Genomic DNA, 17,702 nt, shown 5'->3' on the forward strand with positions numbered 1-17,702 from the left:
CGATTTCTTCCGATTCTCACCACATCGAAGTTGGCGTCCTTTGGGGCTCTTCTTTCTGTACAAAACAACGCTCGAGTACCTTTTATCGATCCTCACGCGTTCGTGGAATTGTCACAGACTACTAGATTACACAGGCATGTGTTGTTATACACCTTGAAGGGGACACCTCACGAGACCGTCCTAAAGCTGTGTTTTGAAAAACGGATCTGATTAGGGTCTTCAACTGATTGTCCGTAATGCTTTTGCACTCTGCTTCAAGATGTTTTGATTCTTTTCGCGTCACTTTCTTCGCGCTGTTCCTTATTCAAACACAGGTTCACAGGTTGTGCTGCACTTTTAATCTTCGTAATCGTAGTCCTGCTTTGTCCGACCTGAAACCCAAGCCACACACTATCACTTGCTTGCGGCCACTCCGACGGCACCTCGAGTGATTCGTCGAGCGATTGCAAAGCGAACCCCCACTGGAATCCTGGCTCCAAAGGAGTCACACGCAAGTCACACACCAAGGACCTGCTGACAGCACACGACAGACGGCTTCCGCTGGCCGAGAACCTGCTGCTGCGTTTCGCTACGTGGTCGCCGGTGGTCGCTTGCTGGCTCGGAGATCCTGCCCTCGTCAGCGCGCGGGGTGCATCGGGTTTGATCGGACTGCGAAATCGAAATGCTCGAAAGTAACAAAATTAATATCATCTGATGTCCCCTCGCGGACGGTCGAACCGGACCTGGTTGGTGTGCGAAACGCGGCCACCTCCTGCCAAGGTCCTATTTTTGCGCGCTGCCGGAAAAGGATCGCTGCTGCTACGCGGCGTTCGAGGGTGGATGCATTAGGGGGCGGGGGGTGGGGGAGAGGGCCGGACGATTTCCATCAACGGGGCAATTTCACGGTGTATTCGCACCCGCAAGCAGTGCTGCCAGAACGGGTGCACCGTGCGAGCGAGACGGCAACCGTGTGCGTATCCTTTTTACGAACGCGCGTTCGAATGAGTGAAAGAGAAAGCGCACACACACACACTCGCACACGCTTCAATCGATCCAGGATGTGCGAGTTTCACAGGCGAGCGAGAGAGAGAGACAGAGAGAACGCAATTGAAAGGAGCCATTTCGTAAGGGGACCGTCGACACATGCGGCGCATGCCCGGGCGTTATCCTTCGCCAGGACACAACAAGGACAACCGCACGAGCACACCAGAGGCTCGCGTTGGTGGACCAAAAAAAAATGGACCAATCATTTCGAGCTAATAGCACTTTGGTAGCACGTTTCTACGGCAACGGCGGCCGAGCCTGCTGGTGATCAAACAAGGACGACTGGCGTGAGCGTCGGTCCCGTTGTCCTGGCCGTCTCTTTCGGGTGTTCGCGTGTTCGCGTCACGTTCGGTGTGTGGGTGCGCGCGTGATGTGTAGGCGTACGTGTGCGTTGATGTGCCAGGACTCGACTTTTGGTATTGGGTCATACGGTTGCGTTCGCTGAAGCGCCCGAAGGTGCGTACGGGAGGCTGCGAGCAGCCAACAAAATGGTCGCCCACACGGAGCAGAAGGACGAAAGTGGAGCCCGTGTGGAGTGTGTCCTTTTTTTTGCTCTCTCTCTTTCTGTTTTTTTTATCCTTTCATTGTACTCGATTGCTCGCGTGTACTCGCATCATCCACCGCCCAGGATGCAGGATGTCTTTGTTTTCGGACACGGGCTCCACAGATAGCTCGTGCCTTTCGTACGGCGGCATCAGGAGCAGGATCCGGATCCTTGGCCATCTGGGAACCGAGCTGCTGGGCGGTTGAAGTTGATTGGGAAGGAACAACATTCCGAGCATCTCTGTGGCGGTATGTTTTCCCTCACTCACTCACTGTGTCTCTCCCTATCTCTCTCTCTCTCTCTCTCTCTCTCTCTCTCTCTCTCTCTCTCTCTCGCACACACACATACATTACGGACCAGTGCAGGGTGCAAACGGGCCCATGCCCCCTTCGGCAGGCTGACCGGATGCTTTTTTGTGTTGTTATTATAGGGTTGATGTATTTGAATAAATTGCAAACAACCCTTGACGGTGGCCGGTTTCTGATACTGGTTGTGATAGCCGCGGCCACCCAGCGGGACCCATCGGGCGCGTTGGGGGAAATGTGAAAAGCTGCCCAGTTAAACCATTTGATGGTGCCCTTTCTTCCGGCTCCACTCCGTTGTCTCGGTATACGATTCATGGCACACACATACACACACACACAAAGAGAGCAGGATTTGGCTTTAGTTCGCGTGTTTGGCAAAAGTTTCACCCTTCGGAATGTGTCTTCGTTTGCGTTCGCCTTTTATGGTCTCCTTCACGCTTATCGGGGACGATGAATAGTTTTGGTTTGTTGGCTTGCAAAAAAGAAAAAAAAACATCCCGATTTGCGATCCGCGTTTTGGCCCTTCGCAGCGTGGACCCGGCCAAAGAACCTTGCACGATCCCAGCCGTCGGTGATTACCGATAAACGGCCAATTGATCCGTTTTTCCACCCGGCTTTAAAGCTTCCCCCGTCACGAACACGGCCCGGGTGGATGGCATTTGTGGAAATAAAGTTTAGTAAATGTAATTATCCCACCGTGGCAGTCGCAAGGTGGCCGGATGGGTGGCCAAGCGGTGGCACGGTGACGATATCGCATTCGAATCTTGGCCCTAACCTGGCCAGAGCAAATCAATTTATCATACACGACTTGGTGGGTGAGCAAGTGGAGCAGGTGGAGGAGGCGGGCGGCAGGAGGACACCAAATAGGGCGGGTTTTCAATACCAGCAGTTTTCGGTAGAACCCCTCAATAGGGCTGCTTTAAGGATTCGGGATCGTTGCATGTTCTAGCTCTGTTTTAGTTTAAATGCGTACGGGTTTTTTTGTTTGCTCTTTAAATCCCATTTTAAGAGTTCAACAATATGTTACCTCTTTGTGGCGGCTAGGTACTGGCCAAACCTAAAAAAGAACTGAAAACTGTCGCCTTTTAAATGAGCTAATTCATCTCAGCACCTTCCCGAAGCGTGGTAATAGTCGACCCATTCACAATTCCCCGACTGAGTGACTTTTTCACACATATCACACAATGCGTTCTCGAGTGCAAAGGAGACGTGTAATTTCGAAACTATTGAACGTGGCCTTCTTTGATTTGCCGTTTTGACCGGGACCGAAATAATTCCCGCTGCCTAATTGACAGGGCGGAAAACGTCACGCGGGCTAAGCAACAACACGTGCGCTCACTTACTTGTGTCACAATATTTACACTTCCGGTTCAGTTCCGCTCCCGCTAATTATGGCCGTGTGAGCTCGAACCATCCCTTCGAATTCGGCGCAAGAAGGCGGTTCTGATCGAATCGTTTTTTATCCCTGCATTGGATGGTGATTTTACCTACGCCCTGAATTAACGTTAGAGCAACCGCACACACACGCGCGCGCGTGTCCTCACGCAGTGAAAATAAGCTTTATACATTTTTTGTTGTTCTTGTTGTTGTTGCTCGTCGGAGTGTCCTGCACCTGGACTGGCGTATGGATCCTTGGAATGGATTGAACCCCGGCACGTGGCGGAGTGGTAAACGCCTTCGCCTTCGTGGTGCGAGCGCTCTATTTAGGCCACCGGTAAAAAAGCAACGAGCAGCCAGCTCGAACGGAGGCTCCCCTGGTTTGGCCAAAGTGTCAAGTAGCAGACCCGAAATGCATTAGGGACAACTTGACACACCGCAGCGGGATATGCGCACTGGTGGTGGTGACGGTGACGGCGATTGGGGATGGAAATAGAAAGCATTTTTCCTGCCAGGACGCGAGCAGGGTAGAAGAGTAAAATAGGAGAAAAAAATACAACGCACACACACACCCATACACACAGTGTTTCTCGCACTCGCAAAGAAAGACCAAATGGAGAAGAAAAACAGCCCGGGCCCAGTAACGGAATAAAACCGAGCATCGGCAGCAGCAGAATATAGCGATTCCGCTCGTAATGCACGGTAATGCACTAAACCAAATCTAATTGCCAAACTCCTCCCGCCAGCGAGCTACGTTTGGAGCGATTCGGGAACGGGGGGAAGCACCGGTAAGGGCGCAGGGTTTCGCGAGGGTACGGGGGCAAGGTACGCCCTGTGCCCTTGCGCCGGCCAAAATGGGAAACAAACTTCAGCAAATTACTTAAACATAAAACAAAACCATCAAAAGTTGTTGTGTTCTTGCCGGGGCCCGTATTTTTTTCTGCGCTCTCTCTCTCTCTCTCTCTCTCTCTCTCTCTGTCTCTCTCTCTCTTTCGGCGATGTTCGTACGCGCCATTCAGACCCATCCTGGTGGCTCTAGGACGAGAAATGCAGGCAGGGAGACAACACAGAAAAAAAAGACGCCACCACGAATGGGAACATCCTCCCGTTACCGGAGAAAAACCAAAACCGTCCCCGGTATGTCGATGGAAAATGGACGTAAACTTACTTCAAAGGAATCCGAAGGAACACCCGGGTTTTCCCGAGATACGTCAACGGCTGCTGCGAACGAGAGCGATGGCAACCGCACGGCGGCACCATCCTGGGCCATCGTTCTTTTGATTCTTCGAAAGGACCTCCCCCACATGACCCTGGGAGTGTGTCTGTGTGTGTGTGTATGTGTGTGTGTGCGGGAGGAAAACACAAAAAGCAACCAAAGGAAGGCACAATACTCGAGCTTTCTGTTTTATGCGCTTTTATGTCACGAACCGCAACGAGTTTTCCACCGTCGCCGGGCCATCATAAAAGGAAAAGGCCACCCATTTCGGAGGTCCTATTTGTTTTAGTTCCGTCGCCCCTGCGTCCTGGTGCCGTGCCGCTGTTCGGGTAACGGGTTAGCGGTTTTAAATTTTTAAGCAACGCCAGCTGAAGCTTTCAGCTTGGGGTCGGTTTCTTGTTTTTTTGTTGTTGTTGCTTTCTTTGTTTTTTTTTCTTCGTTTCCCTCACGTTAACCAAAGTTGCAGGATGCGCTTTGTGAGCAGGTCTGTGAGCGGTGGTTTGTGAGCTAAAATCGATTTGCTGGAAGGGCCCGAACGAAGCGCCGCAGTACGTTTCAACTAGCATGGCCGGTGCGGTTCTCCCAAACAGCACGATGGCAGAAATTTCATACCCGCGCCAGAACCGAAATCGCCAATATCCACGAATCGAATACGAGTTTTCGAAAATGATCACTCCGCCTCGCGTCCTGCCCACTACTACCGACCGGTAAAGGGGTTTCGTGGCTCGAAGCTGCATAGAAATTGATTTCAATCCCGTCGAACCCGTCGGTCCCGGATTGGTTTTAACCGACGGCTTCTTCGCGGCCGAAACCCGGGAGCCACGATTCCGGCAGGCCCCAGAACCCGGACCGCCCGGGTATCCCCGTGTATATTTTATGCGGGATACATTAGCCAATTTCGCGAAAACCGTTTTACGGACGGTTACTAAAACGTTTTTCCCCGAGCCCGGCGAAAAACGGCAACCCACGGTGCGTGGGACGGTCGCCCCGGCGGAACCGCCACGGGCAGCGGTGGCGACGGCGGTAGAAAAAGTCGTAAACGATCGTAATTAAAAAAACATGATTCCTTTTATCTACGGAGAGCATAAAAAGCTTAATGTACGTGCACACTTTCCCATTGCCCACTCTCCTTTCGGTGGCGTGTAGAGGCGCAAGGGAAGGCAGTACGGGGAAAGGACGAGTCTCCCTCGGATCTCCCTTCTTCCCCGCTTGGTCACCCTTTCCGTCGCTCCCACTTGCGACCTACAGACTCACCGGTTTCGTTCATTGCTGCTCAATTTCGACGTCATTCCACCGCGACGCGGCTGTCGGTGGCGAACGAACGCAGCCAATCGGTGTTTATCCGTCCGCACGCAGCCAGTCGTTCGTTCGCACGCAGCCCTAGCGCGAAGAGGATGGCTTCTGGCGCTTCCCGTTCCCGTTGTGACCCTTCCCGGCCTACTTTTCGGTCCATTTTCCACCCCACAACACACGCTGGATGATATTCATTCATTTTCTCTCTTTCTTTCTCCATTTTTCACTTTCTCGCTCACTCGCAACGCAACTACCCGTGCTGCTCCTTTCGGGCAGGATAAATTACCATCCGCCGGGAAACGCGGCGGCAACACATGCTCCACCGCGCGCGTGTGTGTATGTTTCCACCCGTTTCGTGAGGGGCCAATATTTTTTTCTCGTTTCGTGTGCACGTTGTTTGTGACTTTCCACCGGAAAGGCATTTAAATGTATTTTCAATAAGCATTAAAAAGGCGAAACCGTTTTTGTCTCATTTTCGGATAAACACTAATAAGAGCTGAAACCAAACCATTGCAAGCGCCAGGAGCGTGTGGGTGGCGCGTGGGGTGGGTGGGTAGCGCGCTTTTCGCTTTCCTGCATTTCCTCCCACTGCTCGCCCTCTGCGATCCCATCGCTCAGCTCGGCGTTTGATGCTGGGAGATTATTCCTTTTCCATTTTGGGCCGATTACTTGCTTCTTCTTTTGCGTTCACCATCGGTTTCTTGTTCTTTTTGTTTGTTTCACTCCCAGAACCGAACCCACCATCGAACGTGTATGTGTGTGTGCGAACGTGCGTCATGTGTGTGCCCGACATGCACACACGTACGGCGGGTATGGGAAAACTTCCACGTAAAAGCGTCGTCCTTCGCGTTTCGAGCAGCGCTGATGGCTCGAGGCTTCGATTAGCGGGGGCTTTTACGGACGGCCCCGAGCATTCGTTGGACGGGGGAGCAGGGGGTACACGTCGCAAAGGACACAAGGGAGGCGGGGTAGATGGAACTCGTAGAAGTTTGCTGCTTCAGCTACCGTCTTCTGATGGAAGGCTCCGAGCGTCCTTTTCTGGTCCTTGCGATGTACCAAACGAATGAATCCATTGCCCCTTTAAGATCGTTTGCAGGAAAAGGTGGCTCAATTCGCGCTTGTATGTTTCTCCTGCGAGGAAAAACAGCGCTCCTTTTTCTTCACTCGAATGGCCACAAGAAAAAATGGCCCACAAATAAGCTCATTTTTCGAGTCACACGCGCACTGTCAGCGATCGGTTTCAGCTCAAAGTTGTCGCGGTTTTTCCGACCATTTTGAGTCACTCGGGACCCGACTCCCATTGCACCATCCACCCACACCGGGGTGGAAAATGATAACCCCGCTTCCGCTGGCCCTCTATCCCGCCCCCACAGCAAACCGGAACGAAAACACTAACAATGCACGGCTCCACCACCCGGTCGAGAAGTGGAAAACAACGAAATAAAAACACATCCCAACCAGCAGTGGGGGGAGAAGGATAAGCGAAGCAGGAAGAAGGAGGTGGGATGGGGGAGAAGGGGGGCGACCGCTCTCCGCACGCAAAGTTTGATGCGAGAGCGTGTTTAATAATTTTCCAACAGAGGACGATGTTTAATGACTTTTTAATGGAAACCGGGCGAAAAAGCGCATGTTTTCTATTTAGATAGATAGCTCGTCGGGGGAGACTGCCTCTGCTACTCCATCGTGCGTGTGGATGCGTGTGTGTGTGTGTGTGTGGCTGTGTGTGCGTTCGATATTTTCCCGAACAACAGGGAAAAGTCCATCTCGGTGGTCCTCCCGGAGGGATGGTTCGACCGAGGAGACGCCATCGAAACGACGCCAGGACGCAAGGAATCCACGCTGCTTCATGGGGCATCTTTTTCTTCTTTATTTTTCTTCGCCACCCCCCCCCCCCCCACCGATCGAGGAACCGAGACCCACGGTACGGTGGTGGCATCTGCGGTCTCCGTTCTATCAAATTCATCCCTACAGACGACCGCGAGCACGCTAACGACCGGTCCGATCGGCAGGCGTTTTCCATTTCGTCCTTTTCGTCCACAGGGGGGTGCGACGCCGGGGTTTGGGGGTGGTGGTGGAAAAGTTCTCGAGACCCCCGAGAGCTCAAGGGCGAGCGCTGGGAGGGTGCAAACTCCTCCAAAACCCGTCCTCGCGTCCTTTGTGTCCTCGAAGTGAGTGCTCGAAGGCGCTTCTGCTGGTGTGTCGAAGGAGCTCGGTGTATGTGTGTGTGTATGTGTGATTTTTTTTTCCAATTTTTCGCTTCGCCTGTGATGTGTGACGTGACTTTTTTCCCTCTCGCTCTCTCCTCCATCCCGCATCCGCATTGCCCTTCACAACAGTAGCGCCCGGAGCGATGCACGGGCGCAGAATACCGGAGACGGATCCGTTCTCTCGGATATCCTTCGGCCCAGCGGGAAATATTTCGCGTGGTGGGATGGGAGAGACCAGCAAGGGTGGTTCTCATTCGCCCGGCATGATGAGCATAATTTCTCGTGCTGGGGATGAATTTTCCACCCGCTTCTCGTTCTTTCCCGGCATCGAGGCCGCGAGGCAATTTTTCGGGGAATGGTTTTCCCGTGGACTTCAGCCAGGACGACTTCGAGTGTGGGCCAGTAGCGGCTTGAAAGAACGTGCCCACCAGGACCTCAGGACCTGGTCACCTTCTGGGATGGTGGACAAAATGGTTGCGTACCGTCAAATCGGCCACCGCAATGCGATTCCGGTCTCCGACACCGATCGATCGGTTTTTCGGGTAGTCCTGGTCCTCCGCTCGGACATCAAACAGTCCACTGAAGGGAGGCGACCTCGCACACACACACACGCACACAACCGCACACCAAACAGTGCGTTTGATCAGGTTGCGATAATAAGAGAGCATAATTATCGTTTTGTTTCGCAATGGCGAAAGGCCCTCCGCCCACTGACTCGGGTCCTGGGTCCTGGATCCTGGGCCCTGGGTGAATTAGTAATTTTCGTCCGTACGGTGCAGGTGGCCTGTCCGGGGCAACTGCAACAATACGCACCAGAACGAGGCCAAGGGAAGCTAGGCGAGTGGCTAAAAAGAAGCAGAGGGAGAGCCCGGGAATTGAATTCTATTTCAATTCCGACATATGTACGCCCCGAGGGCACCCTCCGGGTGGGCGGACGAGCCTGGCGTTCTAGGAAACGGTGTTCCGAACCTGCACCGTTGGTTCGTTTCGGGTTTGTCCGGATAGGATGCGGTGGTGGGGTCGAAGGGGTGGCCAAAGGGGTGGACCGGATAATTGCTCGAACTGGCTGCACAAAGCTGCACTTGATGCACCGGAAGCGGGTCGATGCTGGTAAATTTCGCACTCATCCTTTCGATACTGCCGGAGCTTCAGGACTTCAGCTCCAAACCGTCGATCCGGGTTGATTGTGTTGCATTTCGACGGGTCGCATTTTGTCGTTTCGTGCGTGTGGAAGGGATTTTTCGTGCTTGCGGGTTGTGGGGTTCCACTCCGGTGGAGATAGAGAGGCATTAGAGCGGGCCGATCCCTTCGAATACCTTGTTGATCAGCTTCCATAAATTACCACGTAGCAGTTTAGGGGTTGGCATACGCGACTCAAACGCAGCAAGTCGGTTTTGAGACTTTGTTCGGATATGACTATAGGACGTAGAAATGAGCAAATTGTGACTAACTCTGATGCAAAAAAGGCAGCATTATGAGAGCGATTTCCCCACGGCGCAAGTTAAAGCGTAAAAGGACGAAACGATGCGTTGAAGTCAACGACAAAGGAACAACGCCAGAGTGACCCGGAAAGCCGATACGCGAGAAAACCGCCGACCAACATCTGTCACAGCCCGTCACAGCAGAAGTAACGTGCTGAAGGAATTGGCAGAAAGGTCATCAAACGGGTCTTGCGTTACATCACCCAGGAAGGTCGACAGGACGAATCGAAGTGTCGCTTGTCGTTCGTAATTTAAATGAGACTCATCCAATAGCCCATTATAGGCGGTGGGAGCGAAATAATGCCGCTGGACTGGATGCTGCCAAGAGTGGTTCGAGATGGTGCGATTCCATCTCTCTTTCTCTCACTCTATCGCTCTCTCTCTCTCTCTCTCTCTCTCTCTCTCTCTCTCTCGCAAGTGGTGTTACAAGAATTAACATTTTCCGCACGCGGGATGCGCGCCTGAAATACGAAGAAAGGCTCGAACAAGCCACATGCACCCTTAGGAAGGTCCTGTTTAGCGATGAAGGAGAAAAGAAAAAAAACCACCCCGTGAAAAGTCATCCCAAATCGTGACCGGTGTGATGGCGTGTGTGCACATTCACCTCCCACTCGCCACTCCCGTCCCGGCCGTTTCATGGTGGCCTCGAGTTGTGAGTGCTTTTGAATGTAAATTGTTCGGAAATCCAAAGTGGATTTAAGCAGTTGTTTTTCGCAGCCGGACGCCCGAATCCCGTGGCGGTTTCGCTCGTCGGGGGTTTTCTTTTTCTTTTTTTTTTGTTCCTTCAACCCTCCCCTTCGAAGGCGCCTGAGGGCAAAGGAAACGGACGAGTGCGAATCCGTTTTCCACCAAACCCCGAGATTCATCCCGCTCTGAAAAGGGAAAAGCCCTTAGTCGATGCAACATATGGGTGTTGGGTTACGGGCGCGCGCGCGCACGCGGATGAATAGTCCCGAATGATTGTATCGCACGCCCGTTGGTCCGGCCCACCCCCTAGGGTTGAATTGATCGATCGCAGCGGGTGGGGAAACGCGAGGTGGAATGGAAGGGACGTAATAGAAGGGTACCTGCTGTTCGTCGGCGTCATTAGAGCAATATTATATTGTCAACGCTCGATGGTTGAGGCCTTTGCTGATGCACCACAAAGCAGGCGTTGGACGGTGCTTTACTCACATACTGTCGCCGACTCGCTCGCTCTCACTCGCACCAGGTATTGCTGTCTTTATCTTGCCACCGAGCGATGGGTTTTTCCGGCGGATCATTAGCTGCCACACATCATCGTGGGTATCTGCGATCTTTGTTTTAGGTTTATGTGAGAGAGCGAGAACGAGAGAGAGAGAGAGAGAGAGAGACCCAAAGGAAAGGTGTTTGGTAAACCTGTTTATAATGCGATTTTGTTTGAGTAAACCACCGGCGCAAGGGTTTCAAGGACGACCCTGGAAAGCTGTTCTCAAAATCAAATCCAAATAACCAGAAACACGCGCTCCACAGGGAATGGTGCTTGTAACTAACATTTCTTTATTGCTCATTCTCCTCCCGACGGGTGTGTTACACTAAGAGAAATTGAGAGTGAGGCAGCCTCTTAACGAGCCTCCACACCTTCGTTGAAATAACTTACGCCTACCTACGCTTCGTTTCATCTGCAGGTGCTCTTCTCCATTCAGATGTGACAGGCGTAGATCATTTCACACGGTGCACCCTGCAGACCTTCGAGTGCGGCCCGGTCCAGGTTCGCGAGTAGCCGCTTGTAGTTGTAGTTTTCCGCCACATCCGGGCTGAACATCTCGGCACCCTTCATAAGGGCGTGCGCAGCTCGAGCGTACTCGTCAGCCGTCCGTGGTGCCCTGCAGGCTGATCGCATCAGACACCCATCCTGGCCGGAACCTTCTGCAGCCAGGTAACCTATGATGAGGTTGGCCTCGCCCGGTAGTAGAAACCCTCCACCGTTGGCACCTGAATAGCGCAAGAAGAAGAGGAAGCAAGTGTTATTAACACCCACCAGACAGCACGGAGCCATTGTGTTGAGTCCGGGGTAGGAAGGCGTACAAGACTCGCTCGCTTTGCAAGAGTATTGCAAGATTCCGCCGAGATACTTCCGGTGTTTTGTTCGAAGTGCAGCAGCCGCGACGGGCAACAACAACAATGATGTTGATGATGATGATGATGATGATGACGATGGGGGTTATGTCCCACCGGTTCCGGTGTGTTGGGTCGGGAAATTGGTCTTACTATCTCTTTCCTTCTCACTCTTACCTTCTTCACTGCGTCCGCGAGCGTACTGGCTCCAATTACCGGCACCGATCAGCCCAGCGGCGAAGATGAGCGCCTTTAGTAGGAACAGAATCAGCAGGTTGGTTAGGTTCAGGCTGAGCACCTGTGGAAGAATGGTGTTCACATAACAGAGAGACTCTTGAGATTGGAAAAAGTGAAAACTGTCTGGTATAAGTTGCGAGAATGGAACAACAAGAGAATCCCTGCCAAAACGAGACTCGAATTGACATTCGTCTTATTGAAAAATAAGCAATGTTCGCAGTAGGCCATGGCATTTTTCCGATTGTTAACACGTTTAATGCCACTGCATCCTGAGATCAAACTGGAATGCGACATCCTTCACGGACATCTTCAAACGTTTCACTCTCGCACACTCACACACCTGGCTATTTCCTGCGGATCGACTGATCATCTCCTTAGCGACGTAGGCCGCCAGCTGACCGGCAGGACTTGCCAGGATGTCACGGGCACTCTCCGCAAATCCACGCCCAACTCCAACACCCTGATCCTTTGCCATCGGTCGTCGTCGATCATACTCCGGCACGTGCAGCTCATTTCCCTCGAAATCATGCACGTTGCAGTTAACCTCGGGGATCACCAGCACCAACACAACCACGACGAAGGCGCAACCAAGCAGGAGCGCAGGTTTCATGGCGATTGTAGCACGAACAAGGACTCTGGAAAATGCACTTGCACCGAAATCCAAAGAGACAGGTCCTGGTTTCGACGCACCTCAACGCCTGGCGGAAAACAGACTGAGCCTTGGGCTGCTCACGGGCGGCCATAAATATCCTCTGCCAGGAAAACCCGGCCAGGCCGCAGGTAGCAGACGAGGCCAGGTAGCAACACAATGAGGCTCAATTTTCCTCGGTACGCTTCATCCTAATATCGCGCCGCGGTTAACGAAGACGATCGGGCAGGAAGATGCGTTTGTCGCATTTTTGTCGCCAGCTCTTTGCCATTCATTCGGTGTATGTGTGTGTGTCTATTCCCCCCCCCCCCACACCACGCACAACTCAACCTTCCGCGAGGCTGTAATCCGCTCATCGGTGCGCGCTGGCAGCGATTTACGGGCTCACAATGGAAAAATCTTGTAACAATGGCGCACCGCGGCCGGTTCATGTTTCACCCCTCGAACCCTACGCATGTCCTCTTGGGCGTAGGCTCCTTAACATGGTCCTCTTGTGGTGCGTCCGTGCGTGGAAGCCACCTTTGCACCTCTTATCGCAGCCCATTTCCGCTTGGTCCCTTAAGGTCTCTTTTCTTGACCTTCGTTAAGGGTGCGTGTTGTTGGATACGACCAGCACCGGCTTTCTCATTGAGTTTCTGGTGAAGCTGAGAATTGACTTGACTTTTTTACCCTTAATTGAAAGCGCTTATTTTACGTAATAATAAGCCGCTCTTATTAGTACTCCCAGTCAAGCGTTTGCCAGTTGGAAACCGGCTCCCCGTAAATCTGCACTCCCCAAATTCGCAGGTATCATGCAGGAAAATGGTCTCTCGTTTCGTGCCGCGAATTTCCCCCTTTAAACCGATTCACCATCAAATCGGTTATCCGATAAGTGCCGCCGAGCGCCAGCAATTGGGATCCCAATTGCACCCGACCCAGCAAGGGTTGTTTTAACCCCGTGCGCACACACCCGCAGGCATGATTGCATAATGACACGTTAAATGAGCCTCGCAGTGGTGGGCCACAATGCGGTAGAAAGTTGGGAGCGATCTTCTGAGTTTCTATTTAAGTCGGGGCTAGCTTTTTGTTGTTGCTCGAGCCCTTTTCACTTTCAACCTGCAAGATCACGATCGATCAAGAGGGAGTGTAGGTGTATGTGTGCGTTTTTTTTTGTTGCACTTATCAACGTCTTCGCGGATGGTATGATACGGGCGTAATGATCAACGACGCAGGTAAACGCGTTAGGTAATGGTTTTGTTTTAAAACAATGACTTGGTTTTTGTTTTATCGTCTTAACGCACGTAGAAAGATGAAAAACCTGCAAAGTTATGCCTCAGCAAAGCTTCTTAAACGCAGGGTTAGTTCAAACGCGTGGTATTTATTGAAGAGAGCTCGACCTATGAGCATATTCTGTAACAAAGCTGTAGCCTATGTGTGATAACTTCGGATTAACATAAATTAGTCCTCTTCTGCAATGGTCCGCAATTTCCGAGCCCCTAATTGCTTACAACCCCCTATTCGCTTTAAATAAAACACGAAACATGTTGTTATTATCAAACTCATGTAGTAAATAATTTATTAAATAAACTCTTGCATACAGTAAAATCCTCTCTCCAATGCAAACGATACAGCAGTACGGGACACCCTGGCCGTCCTCGGGCCCACACCCAGGGTGGTTGTTACACGAAAACAAACACAAAATAGAATCTCATACCGGTGCGCTGCGCACGAAATCTCGCCCAAAGGGACGCTGGCGAAGGTCGAATCCTTCCCGGTATCCTGCCTCCTTTCGATCTGGTTCCTGGCTCCTTCACAACTCTTCCATCGCTTCCTTTGGCATATGATGCGCTTGTGTATGTACAGTCACTGGTTACAGACACGAAATCAAAAATTCTCCTAGCCTACGTTCGAGAGCGCTGGCATCAGACCTGGTGCAGGTGTTGCCCGTAGGTACCCGCTACGTGGGAGCCAAACGATACACCAGCTCACGCTTAGACAGATTTAAAGGTAACATGACGTTTCTCACGGTGCACGTCCTAGCGGTGTCCTTCACCGTGACCTTCCCACGACCCGACATCAGTTCGAGGGCTGGACTGGACCTCGACCTACTCTACCATACGCACGCATGCCGCTAGTGATGCTTACTATTTTAATATAAAATACAGACACGGTTCTAAAACACGTTCCCGATTCCCGATTTCCCGAACGGCACGCGAGCTGCATCTCTCTATCTCTCTGTCTCTCTGTCTCTCTTGCTACAACTAATAGGATTTTGCATTGGGGATGGGTCCTGGCCCTTTACGTCCTTCTTATCGCGCCGTGTTCCAAAAGTGTGCACTAAACATCAACCAGCGTCGAAATGCAAGAACCGTGCCGCCAATTCGCGTCGAGTTCGGTCGTGGGTTTAGGGCCGCTGTTGCTGGCAAACAAACCGCGAGCAGTCGTTCTGGCGGATGGCGTCCGTCACCTCCGAGAGATGGTCCGTGAGGGTCGCAGCAAGGGCCGGGTGCATCCTGCAGAACGTGGTAAAAAAGAAAAAAACGCAGAAAAGCGCATTAGCGAGGCGAGTTCTAAGGCGTGTTAGTAACAGACCACCAATGGACTTACATATCCAGCATGGTGTACATCTTCTTCTCCATCAGCACGATATCATCGGCACCCTGACGGATCATGACGTGGCAGAAGGTGCGTTTGGCGCAGGCAGGTCGTTTCCAGTCCGTCTCACGCAACTGCTGCTCGAAGTGAGCTCTTGACGCGGCCGTTGAATCACGCCCAACATCCTGCAGGTCTTCGAAAGGACTACGAAGGGCAAGCGAACGCTTCGAGCGCCCGTACCGAGTCTCATCCGATCGTTGTTGAATCGCCTCCAGAGCGCGCTTGTGTTCCAGGTCATCCTCAAGGTCAAACGGCAACAGTTCACTGCCGGACCTACGCAAAAGACCCATGTCGAAAAAACGACCTACGGCGACGGCACCTAACCCAAGAGCAGCACCACCCGCCATCAGTCCGAGTGCCGGCAGGATGATGGAGTTGGCCGCAGGAGATGTAGCCGCAACCACCACACCAACCTTATCCTGTGCCTCGTCCGTCTTGCGCACCAACCCAAGGTTCTTGGAGATCTTTTGACCTGCTTCAACGATGGGCTCGAGTACGGGTTTCGTGAACTCCTGCACGCTGGAGAGCCCACTCTGGAGACCTTCACGCATCTGATCAGTGAGCTTGGCCCAGAACGGACGCTCGTGCTTCACGCGCCGGATATACCCATAGTTGTACGGATACGTGGACGGTCCCTTGAAGTTCTCGTACTGCGGAGGACGTGGGAATCGTGAACCTGGTGGAGGAACCGGCCCAGGACCCACCGGTGCCTGCGGTTGCTCGTAGAAGTCCTTGCTGCCCATGGCCGGTTCGATCGCGTACGGTGAGTGATCGTTGTGAGCCGACTTGCTGTAGTACTCCTGCACGTTCATGATCTTCTTCATCGCTTTCGTGGGCTTGCGCTCTGGTGGCACCGATTTTGCTGGTTGAACGCCAAGTTCCGGATGCGCGTACTGTAGCACCGGTTGGCGCGTATCCTCGGAGTCCTGCTCGGCTGCTGCACCAGCTCCTGGTGCGTACATCTGCGACACCGGGAAGGATGCCGGTTGGCCAGATGGGTTCTGGAGCATGCGTCTTTGGATCTTCGGTTGTGGTTCGGCCAACGCGTCCTCTTTCAGGTTCGCGGATCTACTCGCAATCTGTGGACCATAGTGTTTGCGTGACTCCTCTTCGTTGATCCGTCGCAGGTACTCGACGAGTCGCGCGTTCGCGAGTGGACGTGAATTGTCAGCACGTGAAAAGGGTCCAATATTCCCACCGGGTGGACCAACGCGACCACGCAATCCACTCGATTGTCCACTGACGCGGTTGTCTTCGACACTGAAAGGTCCGAAGCTTTGCTGGGCAGGTTGGAAATTATCCGCTGTTGTGAATGGACCGATGCTGCGCTGACGTGATCCAACAAGACCAGCCGCTGATTGTGAGGGCCGTGCGAAGATAAGCTGTCCGTAGGCATCTCCAGCGGTACCTTCGAGCCGAGCCGGTACATGACCCTTTTCATAGGGCACCAGTTCACCGTTGATAACACGAGCGTTTCTCCACACCTGTCTCCGATCGGCTTCATCATCGGGAACGCGGACACCATGCACAACCGGGATACCATCGGCACCAATCTCTTGCATCGAGCGAGCGCGTTTCGGTGCCTGGCCACCCTTCATGTACACCGGATCCGAACTGATGACCACAGGCGGTGGTACACGGCTCTCCTGGACGGCTTCATCGCTCACCTTTATCCGTACCGGTCGACGATCGTTCTTCATCACACCTTGTTCGTCCTCGTAGAAAGATCGCGCTGGTCGCTCGAGCCGACTCACGTGCTCCAAGAACGCGTTGATAACATCCACCGATTCAGGCGCTGTATCAGCCGTCAGACGATAATTTCCGGCCACTCGCGATGCTGGCGTGACCCTTGGGGATGGTGAAAAACCCACCGGAGTCGTAGAGCTGATGGGGCTCGAGGATGCAAGCGATTCACCACCTGCGCGCTTTTTCACGATGATCTGCACCATGCGGCCGTTGTTTGAGCGCACGTTCAGCTTCTGGACGGCGTCCGGATTGAGGCTGCGTGACACCTTCAGCTCGGTACGGGTGTACGTGGGTCGTACCACGGTCGAGGTGCGGTTTGTTGGAGTTGACGCGTTCAGTCTGGTGAATGCGACCGTCCCAACACCGCTCACAGGTGGGGCCATTTCAGCGTTCGCCAGCATCCCGGCGGCCAACAGCAGGCCCAAGGTTACGAGGCGGATTGTCTGCAACAGAAGATAACGTTGAGGTTAGTATGCACAAGCTGACCAACACCTGACGAGTGGTGCACACTTTCGCGCAATGTCTGGCGCGTGCAATGGCACGAAACATGCGATCCATTGCCCGGTGGTCCAAAACAGAAAGCGATCGTGCAGATCATGCGCCTGGACCTGGACGTGCCTTGGCCAACCGATAATGTCTTGTTTTGAGCCGTCATTCCAGTGGTGCCATTTACCCGCCGATATCGAACTTGGTGAACATTTTGTTGGTTTTTTTTTTGCTCCTTCCACCCCGAACGGGCTAATAAACATCGCCAACGGAATGGTGAGAGTGAGGGAACAAACACCCACCCCCTGCATCTCTCTTTCTCCATCTCTTTCTCGCCACATCGTTACACGAGAAATGGGCAGCGAAATAATCACTAATCAGCCGCGAAACAGTGGTTCGCTCGCGAGCGCGCGCGCAGCACAAAAATG

At 52.9% G+C, this 17,702-nt stretch overlaps 2 protein-coding genes across 2 annotated transcripts; both read right to left on the reverse strand.

Moving 5' to 3' along the window:
- Positions 1–11,106: 11,106 nt before the first annotated feature.
- On the reverse strand, positions 11,107–12,369 carry LOC128721010 (uncharacterized). The gene is made up of 3 exons (XM_053814711.1): positions 12,100–12,369; positions 11,700–11,820; positions 11,107–11,399 (listed from the first exon to the last, which is right to left on the reverse strand). The coding sequence occupies exons 1-3, from the start codon at positions 12,367–12,369 to the stop codon at positions 11,107–11,109; spliced, it is 684 nt and encodes a 227-aa protein (XP_053670686.1).
- Positions 12,370–14,791: 2,422 nt separating this feature from the next.
- Positions 14,792–17,171, reverse strand: LOC128720294 (uncharacterized). Its single transcript, XM_053813959.1, has 2 exons — positions 14,995–17,171; positions 14,792–14,900 (listed from the first exon to the last, which is right to left on the reverse strand). Exons 1-2 carry the CDS (start codon positions 17,169–17,171, stop codon positions 14,792–14,794), a joined length of 2,286 nt encoding a protein of 761 aa, XP_053669934.1.
- Positions 17,172–17,702: the final 531 nt, after the last annotated feature.

This window comes from Anopheles nili, chromosome 2 (assembly GCF_943737925.1).
Source record: "Anopheles nili chromosome 2, idAnoNiliSN_F5_01, whole genome shotgun sequence".
NCBI classification, from domain to species: domain Eukaryota; kingdom Metazoa; phylum Arthropoda; class Insecta; order Diptera; family Culicidae; genus Anopheles; species Anopheles nili.